This window comes from Adelges cooleyi, unplaced genomic scaffold, assembly GCF_023614345.1.
Source record: "Adelges cooleyi isolate 19-005CV unplaced genomic scaffold, UGA_ACOO_1.1 ACOO_flye_CR_arks_rails_tigmint_CR_PRNA_167, whole genome shotgun sequence".
Lineage (NCBI taxonomy): Eukaryota > Metazoa > Arthropoda > Insecta > Hemiptera > Adelgidae > Adelges > Adelges cooleyi.
Window position 1 is genome coordinate 1,736,655 of NW_026095824.1, and position 20,789 is coordinate 1,757,443.

General features: G+C 31.2%; 1 protein-coding gene across 5 annotated transcripts in view; it reads left to right on the top strand.

Moving 5' to 3' along the window:
• LOC126832884 (protein Gawky) overlaps positions 1 to 20,789 on the top strand; it is a 29,386-nt gene continuing 8,597 nt past the window's right edge. The window contains exons 1-22 of one of the 5 annotated variants that reach the window (XM_050563911.1): positions 1 to 183; positions 10,234 to 10,337; positions 10,998 to 11,033; positions 11,541 to 11,616; positions 11,687 to 11,904; positions 11,984 to 12,488; positions 12,559 to 13,058; positions 13,131 to 13,492; positions 13,560 to 13,756; positions 15,778 to 15,954; positions 16,753 to 16,957; positions 17,026 to 17,236; positions 17,297 to 17,356; positions 17,431 to 17,658; positions 17,726 to 17,824; positions 17,891 to 18,178; positions 18,481 to 18,660; positions 18,718 to 18,896; positions 19,079 to 19,241; positions 19,312 to 19,553; positions 19,623 to 19,878; positions 19,956 to 20,075. In XM_050563911.1, the coding sequence (XP_050419868.1) occupies positions 10,284 to 10,337; positions 10,998 to 11,033; positions 11,541 to 11,616; positions 11,687 to 11,904; positions 11,984 to 12,488; positions 12,559 to 13,058; positions 13,131 to 13,492; positions 13,560 to 13,756; positions 15,778 to 15,954; positions 16,753 to 16,957; positions 17,026 to 17,236; positions 17,297 to 17,356; positions 17,431 to 17,658; positions 17,726 to 17,824; positions 17,891 to 18,178; positions 18,481 to 18,660; positions 18,718 to 18,896; positions 19,079 to 19,241; positions 19,312 to 19,553; positions 19,623 to 19,878; positions 19,956 to 20,075 (4,356 nt within the window). In that variant the 5' untranslated portion in view covers positions 1 to 183; positions 10,234 to 10,283. Of the gene's footprint in view, positions 184 to 7,132; positions 7,638 to 8,151; positions 8,347 to 10,233; positions 10,338 to 10,997; positions 11,034 to 11,540; positions 11,617 to 11,686; positions 11,905 to 11,983; positions 12,489 to 12,558; positions 13,059 to 13,130; positions 13,493 to 13,559; positions 13,757 to 15,777; positions 15,955 to 16,752; positions 16,958 to 17,025; positions 17,237 to 17,296; positions 17,357 to 17,430; positions 17,659 to 17,725; positions 17,825 to 17,890; positions 18,179 to 18,480; positions 18,661 to 18,717; positions 18,897 to 19,078; positions 19,242 to 19,311; positions 19,554 to 19,622; positions 19,879 to 19,955; positions 20,076 to 20,789 lie in introns of those variants that run through there. The other 4 variants (XM_050563914.1, XM_050563912.1, XM_050563913.1 and 1 more) reach the window with 4 other exon arrangements.

The window sequence follows — 20,789 nt, forward strand, 5'->3', positions numbered from 1 at the left end:
CATATTTTCGTTGTCTTGTCCCGTTTTTAATCATAAACAAAAATGGCGTCTACTGTGTCTTGTTTCGATGCGATTCGTGAGTGTTGACATTTTCACGTTGAAATATCGGTGAAAAATCGTCGGCTGTTAAGTTCTTGTCGCTCTACCAACTCCTGTGATAATATCGGATCGTAATTACATAAGGTATGTAGAAAACAATACGGGTTTTACGCTTTATTTTTAGACGGCTGGCCCCGCGATACACCTGCGGTCAATATAGTTGCAACCAAATATTTACCTTTTTCCACCGTATTTGGCCCTCGCGCCCTGTCTACAGTGAGAATCGAGTCTTTTCGTCGCCATACGAAGTGTATGAATGTGCCTTAAGAATATCACACGTCTTCGCTTGTACGTTTTGCTTGTTTTTTCATTTATTTTCATGAATTTCACCGGAAGTCACATCGAAATGCAGCCTCAGACGATGTTGTTATCAGCATCGTTAAGGTCAAAATCAGTCGATTTCCACCGACCTAATTGGCATTACACTATCCCTGTGCAGGTTTCTAATACCGAATAATATAGATTACAAGTGTGATACGGATTAGGTTCACCCTAATTTTTTAATGTCTAGTCCACGAAATTGGATTTTTAATACCTACCTACTATTCGTGTTTAAAATGTGTAAACAATAAATATAGTAGGCACGTCCCACAGGGAATTGTACTTTCATTAAAGTGCACAATCATCATTTTTTAAATACATAATAAAATAATAAGAATTAATCCATGTATCAAAGAAAAATAAATAGAATTTAATTGAATGACCATAAGTAGGTTCATTTAACCGAAGTCGAATAAACTTATGTTACAATTGATATTCAAATTAAATTGTATTTGTTAAGATTGGTTATTAATTGCAAAACTAGATCAGTAGATATTTACTTTGTTACTATCTAAATATATGAGGTGTATAAGTGAAATGTGTTGAAAAATGGAGATACACCCACGGATAGTTTGTAAGGCAAACTCTAATATGACGTGCATTTCATTTTTCTCGTAATATTAACTGTAATATATTTTATGCTTATAAATATATAATGCTTAAATATAAAATCTATTTTTAATTTATCATTTTCTAGTCTCATGTATTTTTCACCACTACTTCTTACTGAATCTATCAACATTTAAAATCATAATAATTGATGTGGTCTGTAAATTAAAATTATAACAATTGAGTAGTTATTATTTAATTAAGAATTCCTCATTGTGGAATAGTTTATTTTGATGCAATGATAACAACTTAATAAAGAGTAACAAAATGTTAAACAATTCTTATGTTTTATCTGAATGTACAGAACCCCTAATTTTTCTTAACAAATACATTTCAAAGTGTTTTATTAATTGTGATTTATGACTTTCAATTATTATTTATCGTATACTTATTACGACCGTTTAATGCTATCCTCATTGCGTCAGGTATTGTTTTTAAAAAATGTTATGCTTGTAATCATCCAAAATTCAAAAAATTTAGTAAAATATTTTGTAAGTCAGTATAATAAGTATTAACAGTATCAGTTTCCTAATTTTTTTTTAAATATATAAAAATTTGTTTTGAAATTAAATATGGTTACATATTTATTTGTTAGTTGTTAAATTAATCTATTTTATCTTTAAGATCTGTTGTATTTTGCAGTGTGTAAAAATTGTTTTATATTAGTAATAAGTAATTAAAGGGATAATGATATTTGTAAATGTAATAATTAAAAAGTTCGCTGTTATATTTATGTTTCATCCATAACATTGTAAATTAGATATTAATATTACATCCTCTAATTTATTCAAGTTTTGTTGGTTATCATAAGGTATTTATAAAAGGTAAAAAAAAAGTTAAAAATTTAAATATTTACACATAAATATTAGTAGTTCAAAAATAGCTTTATTGTTAAATTTAATTATTATAACTTCTCAAGAATAATAAATCAGAGATCATTGTTGAGTATTATCAGTAGCTATTCCTCCCAACAAGAAAATGTTGTTTTAATTGGATCACAATTTGCAACTTTTTGCAATAACATTCACCTACTATTACCTATGTGCCCATATATTTCAATTATAATATTCATTACTTGCATAATACAAAAATGTGGAGTTTTAAATTTGAACAAAATTTGAAGGTGATTTCTCTTTTGGTATGTCGTAATTCAAACAAATTATGCATATTTTATTTTTATAAAAAAAAAAAATTCCTTTTAAGTATATGAATTTTTATTTACACATGCATACACAAAAAAAACAAGTTGGATCTCCGGCAGACTACTGGTTAATTCCTATGTAATTTGATCTGCTGAACCCAAATCTAAGGACGGAATTTGAAAGTTAGCATGCTTGTTTTTTGAGGTTATGATGAAAATGGAAGCTAACTTTCAAATTCCGACCTCAGATTTTGATTCAGCGACTCAAATTACACAGGAATTGACTAGTCAAATCCGTCGGGAATCCAACTTTTTTTTTGTGTGGCTGTGGTGTTGTGTAACAAAATTTTATTAATTTTTGTTTATTTTATTGAGCCAAAAATATGATAATTTTTGTTATCCTTCATTATCGTGTAGGTAAACTAAAATACAATTTTATGATGTATTTGTCGATGTCTACTATAAAAAATATAATCAAAATTACATTTAATTGTTTTTAAAATACTTTTTAGAAACACGATTGGGATTGAACAAATACAAATCTATTTTAAATTAAAACCATTATTATTAAGCTTCCATAAATAATTATGTGCAATGAACCAAAAACATTAATTTCCGTTCAATTTTTCTTCTTAGCATACCGATTTGTATCTCAACTTCCGTTTTGGTCTTGTTATACGCTAAAAATATTGGTGAATGATTACCTATAAATAGTTTAAATTCTAGGAACTGTAAAAATTTGTACTTTTATTGATGGGGGCTTTCAGTGAAATTAGCTCGTTTTGCCGTTCTTGGCGTAACATTATATTATTTTGTATAAAAATAAAAAATATGACATTAAGATAACGAATATTGTTATGTAAAAATTGAAGCTTAATAGTATTTTTGAGGAAAACTCGTCCAATCTCTGAAATTTCGTTATTTTCTTTTATTTTTTTATACTTATGAAATGTTAAAAAACTTTAGTATTTTTAAAATCATATTTTAACACCTTTGTCTATCGACTTTTTTGATTTTTAATCTCGTGCCCTCAACTTGCATATTGAATCAATCGTTAATACAACAATTTAACGAGCACGGGTTTTAATTAATAGTATTACAAAGGTAAAGAACAATAATGTATGTGGTATGTGCGTGTGTGTCTATGAGTATGTGTTTCATTAATTATTCTGATAATCGGTGTTCTACATAATTTACGATTGCGCATGCTTTGAATTATAATAATTAACTTATCGGTTGATTTTAGAAGTGCGAGCTTGTCTACCGTCTGAAGAATAGGATAACAATAATGTAAACACGGCATAAGTACCAAATAAAAAACTATCGGTAATAAGTAATAACAAGGTACTAAATTGATTTCATCGAGGACATTACAACATTTAATAATATTATTGTAATATTTAAACTTATCTATAATGTTACGCTATGAACAACGCTTTTTGGAAAAACTATGTGAACTTTGAGATGTGTTTTAGGTTCTAATAAAACAAATAATTTTTACTTGTCATTTTCATTTGAAAACAACAAGTGTGTTATTTTTTAGTTTTGACTCATCGCGCTTGGAGGTTTTCTTTTTTTTTTACGGGCAACACATAATTTCAATATTGTAATGTACACATATTTGTACGCGCTCCTGAACAGAATATTGTGTCGTAAATCATATTGTGAAGTCTGGTAATCGATTGAGCTCCAATAAAAATATCCCATTCATAAAATCGTCCAAGGAAATACCGTGAAGTATTCCATTAACACATCATTGGTTGCTGCGTATAGCCATACGAACTAAAAGTCACACTAACAACGATAATAGATCAGTTGGTAGATGATATCTAGCTTTTATGTTCAATTGGTACTATTAATAGTTTTTGGCTGATGTATAATTTACGAGTTTCATTAAACGCGACAAATATTATGTATTTATTTTATATTTTCGTCATTCGAGGATGACGCTTTTTAGTTGCCTATAAAAAATGCATCTACGCAATTTCATCGCGAACCGACTTGCACAACGTGTGTAATTTTTAATCAAATAACAACTATGACCGATATATATATTAATATTATTACTGTCGTTTCCTCCCGCGTAAAAAGTGCCTTATTGCTATTTTTGTACCCGACAACTGTATTCTTTCCCTGTCCCGTTATAGCTGTTGTCAACGCCCCTTAAAAGCTAATTGCACTCTTATCTATCAGACGATCGAGCTATTCCTAATCAACTTACCAAAGGTTTTTATTATAGATTATATAATCGATGAAGTATTATTAACCTTGCCACTTATCAGCATATCCCCGAGTTTACCCTGTCTGTAAACAAAATGTTATAATATATTACAATAGGGTTTCGCTTACAATATTATGATTGAAAAATAAAATAATTATCGAGTCTAGTTTTTCGAATTACGGAAATCGAACGACGAAGCGGTAACTATTATTTTTTTACTTTATTTTTAAACGCCGTCATTATAGCATTTTGATGGTTACTACCTGCGATTCTATTGTTTATTACTAGGCACTACCACTTTATTACTATATATATATATATATAATGTTTTTATAAAATACGATTCTTTGGAGCGTAAACGTAATGCATTTTGTATTTATTGCCGCCGTACTGTTTTGTTTTTTCAATTGTCGCATAAATGGTTGTGACTTGGTATATTTTTAACAACAGTCGATAAAAAGCGCGCTATACTTTAATAACATAACATTATTTAAGAGGCGCATAGACCCAGAAAAGCTTAACCCACAAATCCATTACTTCACGAAAAAAGAAAAATAGTTCTGATATTTAGTGAATAATTTTGTTTTTTAGAGTAAGGTTAGTTCGGTTTTGAGATATTATATTACTCTAAAATGTGTAATGTCATAAAATTAAAATTAATTTTTTGTGGGTTAAGCTTTACTTATATATAATTTTTCATAATAATGTATCAAATTAAATGTTCTATGCATAAAACAATTAATCGAGGGATAACAATACCTCGCCGGGAGTCTTAAACGGAACGCAGTTTTGTTTTTATTTGCGTATATGAAGCATTGGCAGCCATTATTGAATTGAAATTAAGGGGAGGAAGACGTGATGCTAGTAAACAAATTTTGAACCCGAACTCATTACGGTGATTAGGAGATCGTAGTCGAAAATTGTTGTAATAGTTAATAAGGCCGTGGATGTAATTATTATTATGAAAAATATTATTATGAATGTCAATCGTGGCGCTGGCGGAGAAGAGGTATACGCGCAGTATTTGGTAAAAGAAGGCAGGGGAGCCATAGAAATAATATGACGCAGTTAGTGTACGGTATTGTGCGGCATGGAGCCCTCGCCACTGAACATGAAATAACCTTGGCCGGCGCGAGCCCGTAGCGATTTTGTCGTTGTACAGCTTCCAATGCGGCGGCGGCGGCGGCAATAGCTGCGGTTGCCGTTGAACTATACATATACACACATACACACACACTACAAGATACGTTTTGCCGCGCAGTGTGACCAATCGTCCGCATACCACGGCGGTGGCGACGGCCGTGTTGTTTCGTTTACACTCGAATCATTGGCAACGCACGAAAACATCTCACCTCCCCCGTGGCCCCTCTAAAGAATATGCGGCTAGGGCCGACGGCGGCAGCTGCTGTCCGGACCGCGTACCGTCTTTGCGTGTTGTTTATTTTTGTAAACGTCCCCCCGCCCTTCCTACACGTATACGTACCAAACAACGCGTTGACCGCTCCCCCCCTCCCCCCATTCGTCCATTACCGGTTAGGTTCTTCGGGCGGCGCGAGATAGTACACATATTTTTAAATAACCTCCATCCAGGCCCCAGCGTCTTAAGGGATGGTTTTGCTCGTTCGTTTGAATACAGCCATACAACAGTATAACACGGCCAAACGTTAATATTATAATAATATTATTAGTAGATTCCGTCCGCCGTCGACTTTCGCTGCCTCACGTCGACAAACACCCCACCGCTGTCTCACCGGCGGTCAAACGTCAACGACCTCTGTTCGCTGAACGATTTTCCGCGCGTTTTATTTTTAGAGTTCCATTTTGTTTTTTACCCCGTTTTTCCGCTTGTCGGCGATTAGCCTCCCTCCAGGACGGACGAGGGAACGATTTCCACGGGTTATTCAAATGTCTATCGTTGGCGGGCTGGTTGAAAAATACTATAATATAGAACGGCAACGAGAATAAAAAAAATACCACGTCTAACTGTATTGGCGCGCTGAGGTACGGTATCGGCGCTGGAGACGGGCGGCGAACGTTGAACGTTCACGAGTTCTGTTGTTGCGGAGGGGAAAGTCCCGTTGTTCGCCGACCGCGCAGTACGAAATAATAAAATACTAGTCACATAAAAAATGATACACATTATACTATTATAATGTATGTTTTATTAAAGAAATATCGCGGATGCCATAATTATTGTACCCGTTGGCTACAGTGCGACCGTGTGCTTGCGTGCGTAGGACTTCACCGTCGCGGCCGCTTACTCAGTACTCCATAATATAGTTTATACTTTCTAATGCTGCGGCTGCGCCAGAGATCAATAAAAATTCGTAATAATACGAAAACAATAATAATTACAATTGCAAGAGATTGTATATAAACTGTATAAAATATAAATACATATCCGTAGGAATAACAACTTAAAATGATTATTCCGTTATTGTTGTTATTGTTGGAACGATAAAGTGATTTCGTTATTAATATTAACTTAACCGACCGAAAAGCAGCGCTCTAGGTACGTCATCGACATTAGTGTGTGGGGGAAAATACAAATTGTAAAAAAAAAAAAAAAAAACGGCGGCAGCGACTGCGATTGCTGCTGCCTGGTCGCGCCGGTTCGTTGATGGTGTTGTTGCGTTGTGTGCCGCGTTCTACCGGATCAATTTTTATTGTTGCGCCGTAGAGGCGGTGACGGAGGCCAGAGGGAGAGAAGATTGGCCGAACGGAATAGGTGAACCGGATCGGCGGCGATTGGCCGACACTAGTGACTAGAACGATGCCCTCTCGCGCACCGCACGGTCGTGCTACTACTTTTTTCGGCGTCGCTGTCGCTCGCGTACTCCTTCGCCCGTCGTGTAACGTTTCCTCTCGTCCCGTACCAAAAAACGTGAACGCTCTTTACTATTCATTTACAAAGAACAAATAAATAATAATAGTAATAATAATAAATATTACACCCGCGATAGTCATTACTACTACTATTACTATTTACTATTCACTATAATTATTATTAACTCGTTTATTTAATTAAAACAATTTTATTATTGGAACGCATAATATTGTATTTTGTAATTGATAAGGAAAACGTCAACACTTAGCTAATAAAATTTTTTTTCTAGTGAAAATTTTACGTCTAATATTCGTGTCTGTGTTACTAGTGTATAAGTGTGTGGATCGATAATCTATAAAAAATAAACCTACTTTGTTCTCCCTAAAGCCGTGGATTACTTACATCACCCGACTTTCAAGGTAAACCTTATACGCTGTTACATATTATTTACTTTTGATAATATTACACCGGAAAGTTTAATCCTGATCGATTCCTCTAATTGCCTAATCCGCTGTTTTTTTTTTTGGTTTGAAACCTTTAGCGCCAAGATTTTTTAACCATTTTGTTATTCGTCTCGAAAGCTCAAAAAAAAAAGTAGAATTTAGATACAGTAAAACGTTTGTACTTTTGTAGCCTACTGTTAACTCATCTGGTTGTCTTTTGATTCGAAAGTACCTCTACGGTGTTGTGACTCGTAAATCAGTTTGGTTGAAAAACATACCTATCGTCTGGCGAATTTATCGATTTTCGTAAAACGAGTAACGCCAGTGTTAATGTCGCGTACAGTTGAGAATATCCCCGGCTGAAGCGCGTCGTGTTGGCATCACTGTCTGAGCGGTGGTTGATAGCGTCGGCGCCAGCGAGGCCTGCGCGACTTGTCTGTATAGTGTATTAATATGTTATACCTATGAACAACATTATAATATTATGTACTCACGATTGTAAACTGTGTGTAGACTGTAGTTTACAATTTCGATTTTTTCAACTCGGATTTATAAATTATTGATGTTAATTAGTATCTGTTTTTATCGCAATGTTTGTGGTTGCCCTCTCATTGCCGTTATTACAAGATAATCTATTACATCGCGGAGGTGTTTTCATTTCGGTTGCTTGCTAAGTCTGCTTTTGGTGCGTATGCGCATACTTGTATGCAAATGGTTTTCAAAAAATAGCACGAAATGTTTTAGGATGTTTTTACCGATTATAAATTTGCGTTATCTTGATTGTTTAAAATGTTTAATATTAATGCGTATGTTCATTAGAATACCTGGTAATTTTTAAACTAAAATTCGCTTTAAAAAAAAAACACTATTTTTTTTGAATTTGTGTGAGACTAGTATTCATTTTTGTTTGTTTTAAATTGCATCCCATTTCGGGGATATATCATTGTTATGTAAACGAACCTTATTTTATACCTTATGTACAATTGTAATGTTTCTTAATTAAAAACATGATGAGAATATTATTTGTCGATGATTAGTTATCGAATATTTGAACTCTCTCTCTGATAAGTACTTTATTACTTAATGTAAAAAGAAATTAAGTTTTACATGTTATAGCACATTATTTACATGTTACATTTTTACATGTGATATTACTTAAAGTATAACTTTGGTACTGTTTTTTTATCAAAATGTAATAGCCGTTTGTTAAAAATAATATTAATTGTGATTATAATGAAACAATTTAGTTTTGTGCATAATGATGAGAATAATATAAATGATGATTAGTTATCAAAATTTGAACTCTCTCACTGAGTGTATTCTAATTTTTTCTCTTTTAAATCCCATTCCATCAAATAAAATACTAACATTACCATTAATATTTGTTGAAAAATATTTGTATGACCTCAATTTCTACTACAATTATATTTAAAACTTTATATAATTTACATAATTGGTTAGTAAAGAAACGAATACTTCAACCAAGATGACAACGTTGATGCTGAAATACTTGTATGCACAGATTGTATTATTTTTATGGTTAAAGGTTTAAGTATTCATTTCTTTACTATAAATATAACCATAAGTTTCTTAAAGTTTTTTCTAGATTTAATTAATTGTTATGCATAATGATGAGAATAATATAAATGATGATTAGTTATCAAAATTTGAACTCTCTCACTGAGTGTATTCTAGTTTTTTCTCTTTTAAATCCTATTCCTTCAATTTAATAAAATACTACCATTACCATTCTTATTTGTTGAAAAATATTTGTATGACTTCAATGTCTACTACAGTTAGATTTATACATTATATAATTATCAAATATTCAAATACATAAATTATTAGTAAAAAAATGAATACTATAACCAAGATGACAAAATTGTTGCTAATGTACTTATATGCACAGATAGTATTATTTTTATGGTTAAAGGTTTAAGTATTCATTTCTTTACTATAAGTATAGCCATAAGCTGCTTAAAGTTTAGTCTAGATTTAATTAATTCTTAATATGCATAATGATGAGAATAATGTAAACGATGAGCAGTTATCGAAATTTGAACTCTCTCACTGAGTGTAAATAATTTTTTTTAAAAATGACTTCAGAATTTATAACAAAGTTAGGTTAGGTAACTAGTTTTAAATTCTTTAGTTTTTATTTAATGTAGAAAAATAAATTTTCGTTTTAGTTACCTCTGTTATAACCATTCTGTTTCCATTTTATATCTGAAGTATTTTAGTATCCTAAACAAGTAATAATTGTGTTATGTGTCCTCTGGTTGCTGACTAAAACATAAGTAACATAATATTGGTGTACACCAGCTGTTCCCTTTAAGACTATTCTTTCAGTTAATAAATCAAATTTTTATTAAAAATAACGACTATATATTTTATTATTATAGAAATATAAATTTATCTTAGGCTCTGTTATTGTATAGTGAATTGCAAAATACTATGTAAATAGATATTACTACTATTTTAAATTGTGTCCAAAAATTATTTTAGAACGTAAGAGTATTTTTTTATATTATCATCAGGTTTTTAATTGTTTTTTATTTTTGTTTTATATTAGATTCCTGTTTTATGCATCAATTTGCCAAAGAATAAACGGTCTTTAGCCTGATGGTTACAATATGTGCATCTAATACAAATGGTTCAAATACTGTACAAAAAGAGGTTAGTATATTTATATATTTAAATAAATAATACCTAGGTTTAAATATAATTTGTTATAATTAAATGTGTAAATTGTAATTTTTGACTTGTTTGGAATGAATAAGTATGTTCAACATACTTATAAATATACATATTTCAGTGGTGTATCCAAGATTTTATTCTGGATAGATCTAACCTGTGATTTACTAAAATAAAAAAAATGTTACATTTCACTGTAATTAATAAGTAATTTATGTTTTCTGGTATTTTTTTCGGATTATTTGCAGCCTTCTCAGCCCTCCCCTAAATATTCCACTGGTATATTTATAAAATGTATATGTATAATTTTTCATTTTAAAGAATTGTCGGCATGTACATTTGTATGATTACAGACTATTTGTCATTTAATGGCATAAAATAATAGTAATAATAATAATTTATGTATTTCTAAAATTGCCGTTTATTATGGCTTTGCTATTTCCAATAGTTAAATCTACTAATTTTAGTTTTCGACTAGCCTTTGAAAGTACTCTTTCATTAAAAAAGTTATCATCTGTTGTTATTTAAAAATATGAATTAAAAAATGTCTACTACTAAGTTTTTTTGTATTGTAGCCTTAATAATTAATTATAATATATATATATATATATATGTTTATAATAGTCTATATTTTATTTGTAGGAGGAAGTAAAGACGGACAGATCTAAGAGCTTAATGGTACGTTTAATTTGTATGCATTTTGTAATAATTTAAAAATTAAAGTATCATATTTACTTTTCATCATATGTTACTTAAAAAATGTATCTTATTTGATTATAATAATGGGAATATAAAGATCAGGATTTTTGCAAAAACTGTTTTAGCTACTGAAAAATCTTATAAATATTATTACAATATAAAGCTGTGTACTTAATTAAAATTTTTGTTTAAAAAAAAAAAAATGCTTACTTTGACATCAAATTTTCAGATTTTGGGATTTTAATAAATTCAAAAGTCATTTATCTTTTTGTTAATGTATTTTTCAATATTTATACCAAAAACATTTTACTTGGATATATTTATAATATTTTTACGGTTTTTGTATTCATATCACTATTATAACATTTTTTTTACACTACTTAAATAGCCCTTTTTATATCTATTTTATTACATTTCCAATTGTTGTTGATTTTTTTTATAAGAAAACTATTGCTATTTGATAAAATATGATATGATTCTGTTCAGGATGAAATTGTGTGTGCCACAACAGTTACCTTACCACCCAACAAAAGTTGTGGTGATGCCTTGTCTTTAAGCACAGGTAATTGTTAAAATAGTGTCTAACTATGTCTAAATTATGTTTAATTTATATTTATATTATTTATTATAAGGATGGTGTAATGTCATTGATAAGGCTGATTCCTCTGCTATAACAGCAAGAAACAAAATAAACGGGGTGGTAGTTGGAGGAGGAGCTGGCTCCCTCTGCCATTCCCGACAATCATCATCGTTTGTGTTGCATTTGCCCACCATCCCCCTGAATTGGTCTGTGATATCCAGCTCAACATTTAGATTTACTAGAGATCCTCCGTCCCATCAACAAACACAGGTATGTGCCATATTTCATAAATATATTATAATTTGTTTGGATTAAATGATTACTCAATTAAAATTTGCCGTTTATGTAGGATTTGTATGGTACGATGGTAACTGCCAGTAACGTTGACAGTTCTACAAGGGGGGGAACTGGAAGACGATCCCTGCTGGCTTGCTACTCTGGTGCTCACATTAAAGATGTTACTACTACTATTAGTTTTAGGGTTAAGTCTAATTGTTCAACAAGTGATAATGACAGTGATGATCAAAGCGCAATGTACAAAACCATTCCATTTAACAAACTCTATATTGATCCGATTGCACAGTACAAACGAAATTGGGGTATATCTGCCATTTGTCGTTTAATTGGAGGCGGAGAAACAACTCTTGCTTCTGGCAATGGCACAGCTACAGCGGGTTGGGGAAATCCTGGCACAACACCAGTACCCGCGTCTGTTACTGGTACTTCAAACTGGAATACAAGCCCACTTGTTGATGGCCAATCGCCTCCCAATGCTGTTTCAAATGGTCCTTGGCAACAAAGTTCACAGTCCTCTAGTACCAGCTCAAATAATACTAGTCAAACATCTAACATAGGTAAGTTATTAGTTATAGGAATACATATTTTTTAAATTTGGGTTTGAATTATTCAATGTTTGTTTTGTAGGTAATAAAGGACAAAATTCAAGCTCTGCATCATCAAGCGGCAACAGTACTATATCTACATCACAGCCATCAAATAACTCACAGAACACTACGTCGTGGGCTCAGGCAGCTGGTAAAAATTTACCAGCTTCTTCAGGTCCTCAAGTATCGGGAAATTCATCGTCCACCACTACAACAGCTAATACTGTTTCCGGTATAGCAACTAATCCTCAATCGAGCAATTCACCACCTACAAATGGTGGTAACGCAGCTGTAAATCCTTCGACCAAACAACAATTGGAACAAATAAATACAATGCGAGAAGCATTATATGCTCAAGATGGTTGGGGTGGACAACATGTTAACCAAGATAGTCAGTGGGAGGTTCCACACAGTCCAGAACCAAATGTAAAAGATGGACCATTAACTGGTTTGACTGGTGGACCCGGTTGGAGTAAGGTTAATAACGGTACTGACTTATGGGAAGCGACTTTACGAAATGGTGGACAACCCCCGTTACAAGTAATTAAAACAAAATTCTTAATATTTTCAATATCATTGATTTATACAATTACATTTTTTTTTGCTACTTAGATTCCAGTTCAAAATGCATCAAAAACTCCTTGGGGTCATACTCCTGCATCTAACATTGGTGGTACCTGGGGTGAAGACGATGATGTAAGCAGTGTAAGCGGAGTTGAAGGCGGAAATACTGGTAACTGGGGTATTAATCCAACTGGAACAATGGGTAATCAGTGGGGTAATCAAGGTCAACCTCCACCACAAGGGCCAGGAGGTCCAATGTGGGGAGGTCCTCCTAAGAAAGATATTGGACCTGAAGGTCAGTCCTGGAATTCTGGCAATGCTGCATGGAATGATCTCAATCGACCACCAGGAGCCATTGATCAGGGTCCTCATCGTCGAGATATCATACCAAATGGAATTGTTGACCATAGGTATAAACTGAAATTTATTGTTTGCAGTTCATAATTGTGTGTAACTTTTTCCAAATCTTATTTATAGTCGAGGTATTGGAAGTGATGCACGTGGAGGTATAAGTGGTCGTTTAAACGGTACATTATCTGGTGGTGGTGGTGGTGCTATGGAACCCATGTGGGGTGGACCTCCACCTCATCATTTGCACCATGTCCAGCCTCCAGGCCCACCTCCTTCTGTTATAGCAACCCCAGGTGCAAAACTAGGTCAAGGACCAGTGCCAGGTATTTATAAAAATTTTCATAAAAATAGGTCAATAACATTTTCGGGCATCATCGTTTAATAATTGGGAAAAATTAGAGTTCATATAAAAAAAAGCAAGCCACCTTTATGATAGTTATAGCTTTTTACACAATTAATACAAATGATTTGCATTACTTGCTTGGTGTCTTGTTTTAAGGGCTTTGTTAGTTAGGGTTAACACAAATATATAATAATTATCTGCATCAATTGGTGACAACTTTAAATTAATATTTTACTTGTATATATGTAGTCAATGGATGTATTAACATACAAAATATTTCACCATTGGTTTACAAAATATATTATTAGTCATACTATATTTTAAATAGAACTTACTAAAGTAAAACTAAATATAGGTTAATGATATATCTCTAATATATCTTGACGACTTGGTATGACAATGTTAAAATGCATGTCAGGTTGTAAGTATGTTTTGATGTAACATGTTTATGAATGTTTGTGTTGTAAATATGCTATATTAATATGATGATATGAGTTGTTATATATAAGTTAATAATAAATCTTCAAGCCTATTAAGATGGACATGATGGGTTGCATGATTTAGGTTTAACTCTAATGCATAATTTGATTGAGTTTTTTTTTAATTGCCAAGAATTAAAAATAATTTATTTGATGAGCGATTGACGGTGGTGGTAATAAGGTTAATTTCCATTAATTACATAGGATAACAATCAATGTTATTGATTGTTGCTAATTAGTTTACAGTAATCTTATGAACAAAAAGTAAGATTATAATTATTAATATTATTTTTTTGTGTGAAATTTGAATGATAGTAATACTTTTATCTAAAAACTATTACCCCCTCGATGGACAAAGTAGTGGTTATCAAATTTCTGATCTAGAAATAAGTAGTTTTACAATTGAATAATTAATCAATTATTAAATGACATATTAATTGAATAATTATCAGCAATAACATTATTGTATGTTTAATTAAATAACTGTTATAAGTATCACTCCTTATTCAAATATAAATTCATAATATAATTATAATTTTAAAATTATAAATACTATAATATAATGTTTTATATATTGGTGTAGATATTCAGTAATTTTTGGAGTATCTTATAACGATGCGTTATGTAAACTAAATTAATTTATTATTTAATTGATTTAAATCTTTTTTACAGTAAAATTTTTCAATAATTGTAGTACAATTTTATATTTACTTGTTTGTTGATTCAGTTTACTAGGTTGTATGTAAAAATATTCCCATCTCAATCATAAAGTATACCACATTCGTTTTTAATACTTAAAGCCTACTTGGTAGTATTTCTTTTAGAGATATTTTATTTTTAATTATCTCTTTTAAACACTATTAATAGTATTTCTTTATTCTGCTATTTGTTTATAAGATATTTTTTTTTTTAACTCTTATTTGAACTTCTATTATATTTTATTTAGTTTAAAATTGTTTTAAATTTATCTAACTTTATTATTAAATTATTTTACCGATCAATATATTTGTAAAAATTACAATTATATACCTATTAAAGAGATTCTAATTTCGATATGTTTTTTTTAAACAAGAATTGATCAGAATTTTTGTTGTTCAAGAGTAAAAAAGGAGGAGGCAATGAGTTTAAAAAAAAGTATTCAAATATAAATATTTTATGTTGAACTTAATAAAATTAATAATATCATTTTACATCAGGATTAATATTAAATACATTAATTTGTGTACGTTTTAGTATTAAAAATGTTGTTTTTATCTTAAATGGTAAAAAAAAATTGTATTTTTAATAATATGAAATTTTAATAATCTTATCTATGATTTGTATAAAACTTATTACCAAGCTTTTAAATCGTTTTACTCATATTTCATTATTTAATAATACAAATTCAAGCTTCATTTCTGATTTTAATGCTTGGAAATCAACATTCATTATTGGCAATTTAATAATAAAAAAAGCAAATGTGGATGTAAATAATAAAGTTAATTTTTGAATTGAAGCACAAAGTTCTTTATGCTGTTTTCAGTAATAAATCAATGGTCAGGGCCACCACCACCTAAAGATTTAAATCCCATGAATAACAACAACAAAGGCAGTGGATGGGAAGAACCATCACCCACAGACCACAGGCGAAATTTATTAAATTATGATGATGGCACATCATTGTGGGGAAATGCACAATCTAGGCCCAATGTGCCTGGCGGTAAGACCAACTATGCCTAATAGAGATTTGTTGGTAACTTTAAGAGTGTACAATAGTAGTATATTATTATTTTTATCACAATATTTTACGAAACCCTTATATCACACTTAAAGTGAATATTAAACCAGAATTAATAATATTTAAGTAATAAGTTTCATCTTGTTTGTTATCGAGACATTCATAATACTTACTATAATTTATAACATTCACAACATTTGGTTGTTAAAAATACCAAAAAGTAAAGTTTATAGATGATAAAACATTGGAATATTATTAATAATCCTATCCTGCATTATTTAAATTAAATAATCTTGTTTCAATTTTATTTTTGTTCATTTAATTGTGTTTGTTATCTGGAAGTTCTATAACTAAAATTACAAAGTGTTACTATTGCATATTAAAAATATTACTATTGCACCATCTTATCGTTAACTTTTAAAATACAGTGTAAAAAACTAAGACAGTGTCCCTTTTGTTAAAAGGTTAAATGATTTAGTAATAATTAGGTTTGAAGATTTATTTTTTATTCATGATTGACAGGTATTTCAGATATGTACTATAAAAAGTATAAGAACAAATTATGAATAAATTTAATTTAATTAATATTTAATAAAATACAAAATAATTTTAAAGATCGTCTTATGAGTTAAAATTTGAGATCTCTGGTGTTATTTATATTATCTTTATGTTATATGATTTACGTTTCTAAATAATTAAGCTTGCATATTATAATATGCCAATACAAAAGAGTATAATGAAACTGTGTTGAAAATAAATTATGTTTGTTTCATTACTTAGGCGGCTTATTGAACACTCAGCATAACATGAATAAGCATTGGGGTAAAGCAGATATGGCTGCTGCGGTTGCAGTTGCGGCAGCTGGCCGAAATAACGGTGGATCAGGAAATATGGGCAGCCAATGCCCTCCAGGTGTGCCACTTAACAGAGCTGGTATGCCTCCTAATAAAATGGTCGATCAACAGCTATGGCCTGGAAACCCAAGGTAATAATTAGTTAGCATGTTTTGTGTATGTAATGTGTGTCTATATTAATCTTATTTTTTTTTAATAGAAACGGATCATGGGGTGATGTTGGTGGAGGAGGAGGACCTCATGATATAAATGTTGGAGGTCCTTGGGGTGAAGATAAAATGGGTTTAGGTGGTAGTTCAGGAGGTCCTTGGCCTAACCCTGAATGGGGACCTGGTCCAAAGTCCAAAAATTCGTGGGGAGACTGTGCCACTAATGAAATGGACCCATCTTCATGGGGACAAAAGAATGTTGTAAGTGTCATTTGATATTAAATTTTACACAGTGGTGTTAATGGTTATTAATTTTATCAGGGTCAAAAGAATCAAAATAAAGAACAGAAGTTCAGAATCCTTTCTGAATTGGGAATTAAGGTGTGTAGCACCCTTATTGATTAATTTATGAATTTGTAATTAACATACATAAATTATATATACATATGTTACAGAAAGAAGAAGTCGAAGCGGTTTCTCGCTCTTATAACATTGGTATGGAAGAAGCATTGGAATTTTTAATAACTACGAGAGCACCTGGAAGTGGTAATTTAGATTCATGGAATTCTCATGGAGGTGGCGGCGGCCGTGGTCAACATCCTGATGATCAAAATCCATTTGATCGTTCCAATATCAATCAACAACGATACAATTCCCAACAACTGCCTTTTGCTGTGCCATCTGTAAGCAATTGAGTTGTTAACAGGGTTATCTATTTACTAGTAAAATTATTGATTTTTTTTAAATTAGATTGGAAATAATTCTAATCAACAGCAAGCTATGCTACAAAAATTATTAACTCAACAACCACCGGCACAACAAAATTCCATGCAACAGCAATACTCTCAAGTATGTTATTTTGTTATTATTATACTACTTTTAATAGTATTCATTTAAATTTATTTTTATTTTTAGGGTGGTTCACGCCAAATGCCTACTCAACCAACCGCACAACAGTTGCGTATGTTAGTGCAACAAATTCAGATGGCTGTTCAAGCTGGTTACTTAAATCATCAGATATTGAATCAACCTTTGGCGCCACAAACTTTAATTATGCTAAATCAACTACTACAGCAGATCAAAATTTTACAACAGAATGCTCAGATACAAGCAGCTATTGGTAATAATCAAAAGTCAGGTCCTGCAATGATATCAGCAGCGATTGCTATGACAAAAGCTCGTCAGCAAATTGCCAATTTACAGGTAGGTGTATAACACCTTGTTATAATTAAGTAATATTTTAATCACATGAGGGTGAGTGATCAAATTTCAAATCTCTAATAAAAATAAGGGTGTTGTCTTTTTAGTAGGTATTGAGGGAAGTGGGTTTTAATTTTTTAATAACACTTTTATAAAATTTAATTTGAAGTACATTTTTACAAATATAAAATCACTATTAAAAACACTTAATTACAAAGCTAAAAATGTATCACTTAATTATAAATAGAGATGAATCAATTATTTACTAGTTTTACTTTTTTAACTATTCTTACATTTTTTTTTAGAATCAAATTGCCAACAACCAAGCTATGCACATGAAAGCACAAGCACATCAAAACCAGTCTAATTTTACTGGATTGTCTGGTTTAATGAGTGGACAAGGTGGTGATTTCTTCAAAAATGATCCATTGACATTGCCACTTTCTGGATTTTCAGATCTTTCACTTAATAAAGATTCTCAAATTGTAAGCATTTAAAATTATTAACTTCTGTCAGATTACTATAATACTTCATTTCTACAGAGTGGGCAAGGCTTCCAAACTAGTCAGCAGTCGCGTTTGAATCAATGGAAGTTGCCAAATTTAGACAAAGATGATTTAGGAATGGGCAGTGAATTCAGCCGTGCTCCCGGTGCTAATTCTAAATCAACTCCTGGAAACAATTCACCTACATTTAATTCGTTGCTTAACCAAGGAGATGGGTAAGAATTCATTAATTATAAAAATTGTATATAAAAGTGGGGTGAATGTAGGAGGGGGATACATAATATTTTAACATTTGTATATTAGCCATCCATCGTTATATATATTTAGCAAAATCATTTTACATGTTCAATATATCAGTTTTTTTTTATAAGATAATTTTGTTTATAATTTAACCTAGAACCTGGACTAATGTTGGAGCTCGTTCAGATAGTGGATGGCCGGACAATTCTGAGGACAATAAAGAAGGATGGCCTAATAATGGATCAAATCCTCAATCCAATTCTGCTTCGTCTGCTTTCACTGATCTTGTGCCAGAATTCGAGCCGGGAAAACCATGGAAGGTGACTTTCTTTACCAATATTTTCAAACTCATTTTCTTATAATGATAATGTGCGTTGAATGTATTTTTAGGGAAATCAGATGAAAAATATTGAAGATGACCCAAATATTACTCCTGGATCTGTAGTACGCAGTCCACTATCTTTAGCAGCTACAATCAAAGACCCAAACAATTCAGATTTGTTCAATAGCGGTGATAAAACATCACCGACTAATTCTCAGTCTGCTGTTGATATTCCATTGACTCCACTTTCACTTTCATCTTCAACCTGGAGTTTCAATCCTCCTCCTTCCACACAGTCTTCATTTGCCAGGTAACATTAAAAATTATCTTTAGTTTAATATTTTGTAGTTAGATTCTTATTTTGCAATTAATTTTTTAGTCCTTTGGGAAAAGTGAGCGGTTCAAAAAACAATTGGACTGATGGTAACTCTGGAAATGATCTCTGGGGAAGTGTTCTAGGATCTAGTGGTAAGTCTCGTGGTCCACCACCAGGCTTAACCGGTGGCGCAAACAAAACTGGAAATCCTCCCAACAGTGGTTGGCCCAGATGGCCTTCAAACAATACATCATCTTGGCAGTCGTCGTCTAACAATGTAGCAAGCACTTGGCTTCTACTTAAAAATTTAACACCACAGGTAAAAATAGTTCTATATATTTTTAATTAGAAATAATCTACTTACCATTTTGATATAATTTTTAATATTTTCTACAGATTGACGGATCAACATTGAAAACTTTATGTATTCAACATGGACCTTTGTTAAATTTTCATATGTATTTAAGCCACGGTATAGCATTGGCCAAGTATTCATCTAGAGAAGAAGCTAGCAAGGTAAGCGTTATTTTTATTATGCAATGAAAGAATACCACAAAACTTATATTATTAATTTAGTTTGGCCATCAGGGTTATTAGCTTTAAAAATGTGATAGTAGTGCACTTTTGGTATAAATATTTTATACCTGCATCTTTTACTTAAGCTTCATTGATGATCATTTCTTCCTTTTGACTTAATGAATATCAATATTCTTTTTAACAAGAATCTATTATTATCCTTTCTGGAATGTATGTTTTTAGAAAACCCATTTTAGTGTCAACAAATTATTTTAGTATGCATTTACGCATTTCAATCATAAATATTTATACTTTAACAGTGGGGTTATTGGTCGGTATGACCAGTTTAAAATTTTCTTTTGTAGTTCCTCTTTAACTATGTTCTTACATTTAAATATAAATTTATTACATTTTTTATACTTCAGCTATTAGTTTTGATGTTAATGTGTGAAAAAGATATATTAATAGAATAAATATTTCAAGAACATTTATACTTCAGCTATTAGTTTTGATGTTAATGTGTGAAAAAGATATATTAATAGAATAAATATTTCAAGAACAGTTAAGTTCTATATGGCTGTGTTCAAAATTGTATTGGTGTTCATTATGTACAATAAAATATTCAATCTAAGTTACCAAATAATGGATAATCGGGAATAATTAATAAAATATTGCCTTACATGTATATTACGTTTAGATTTATTAGAAATACAA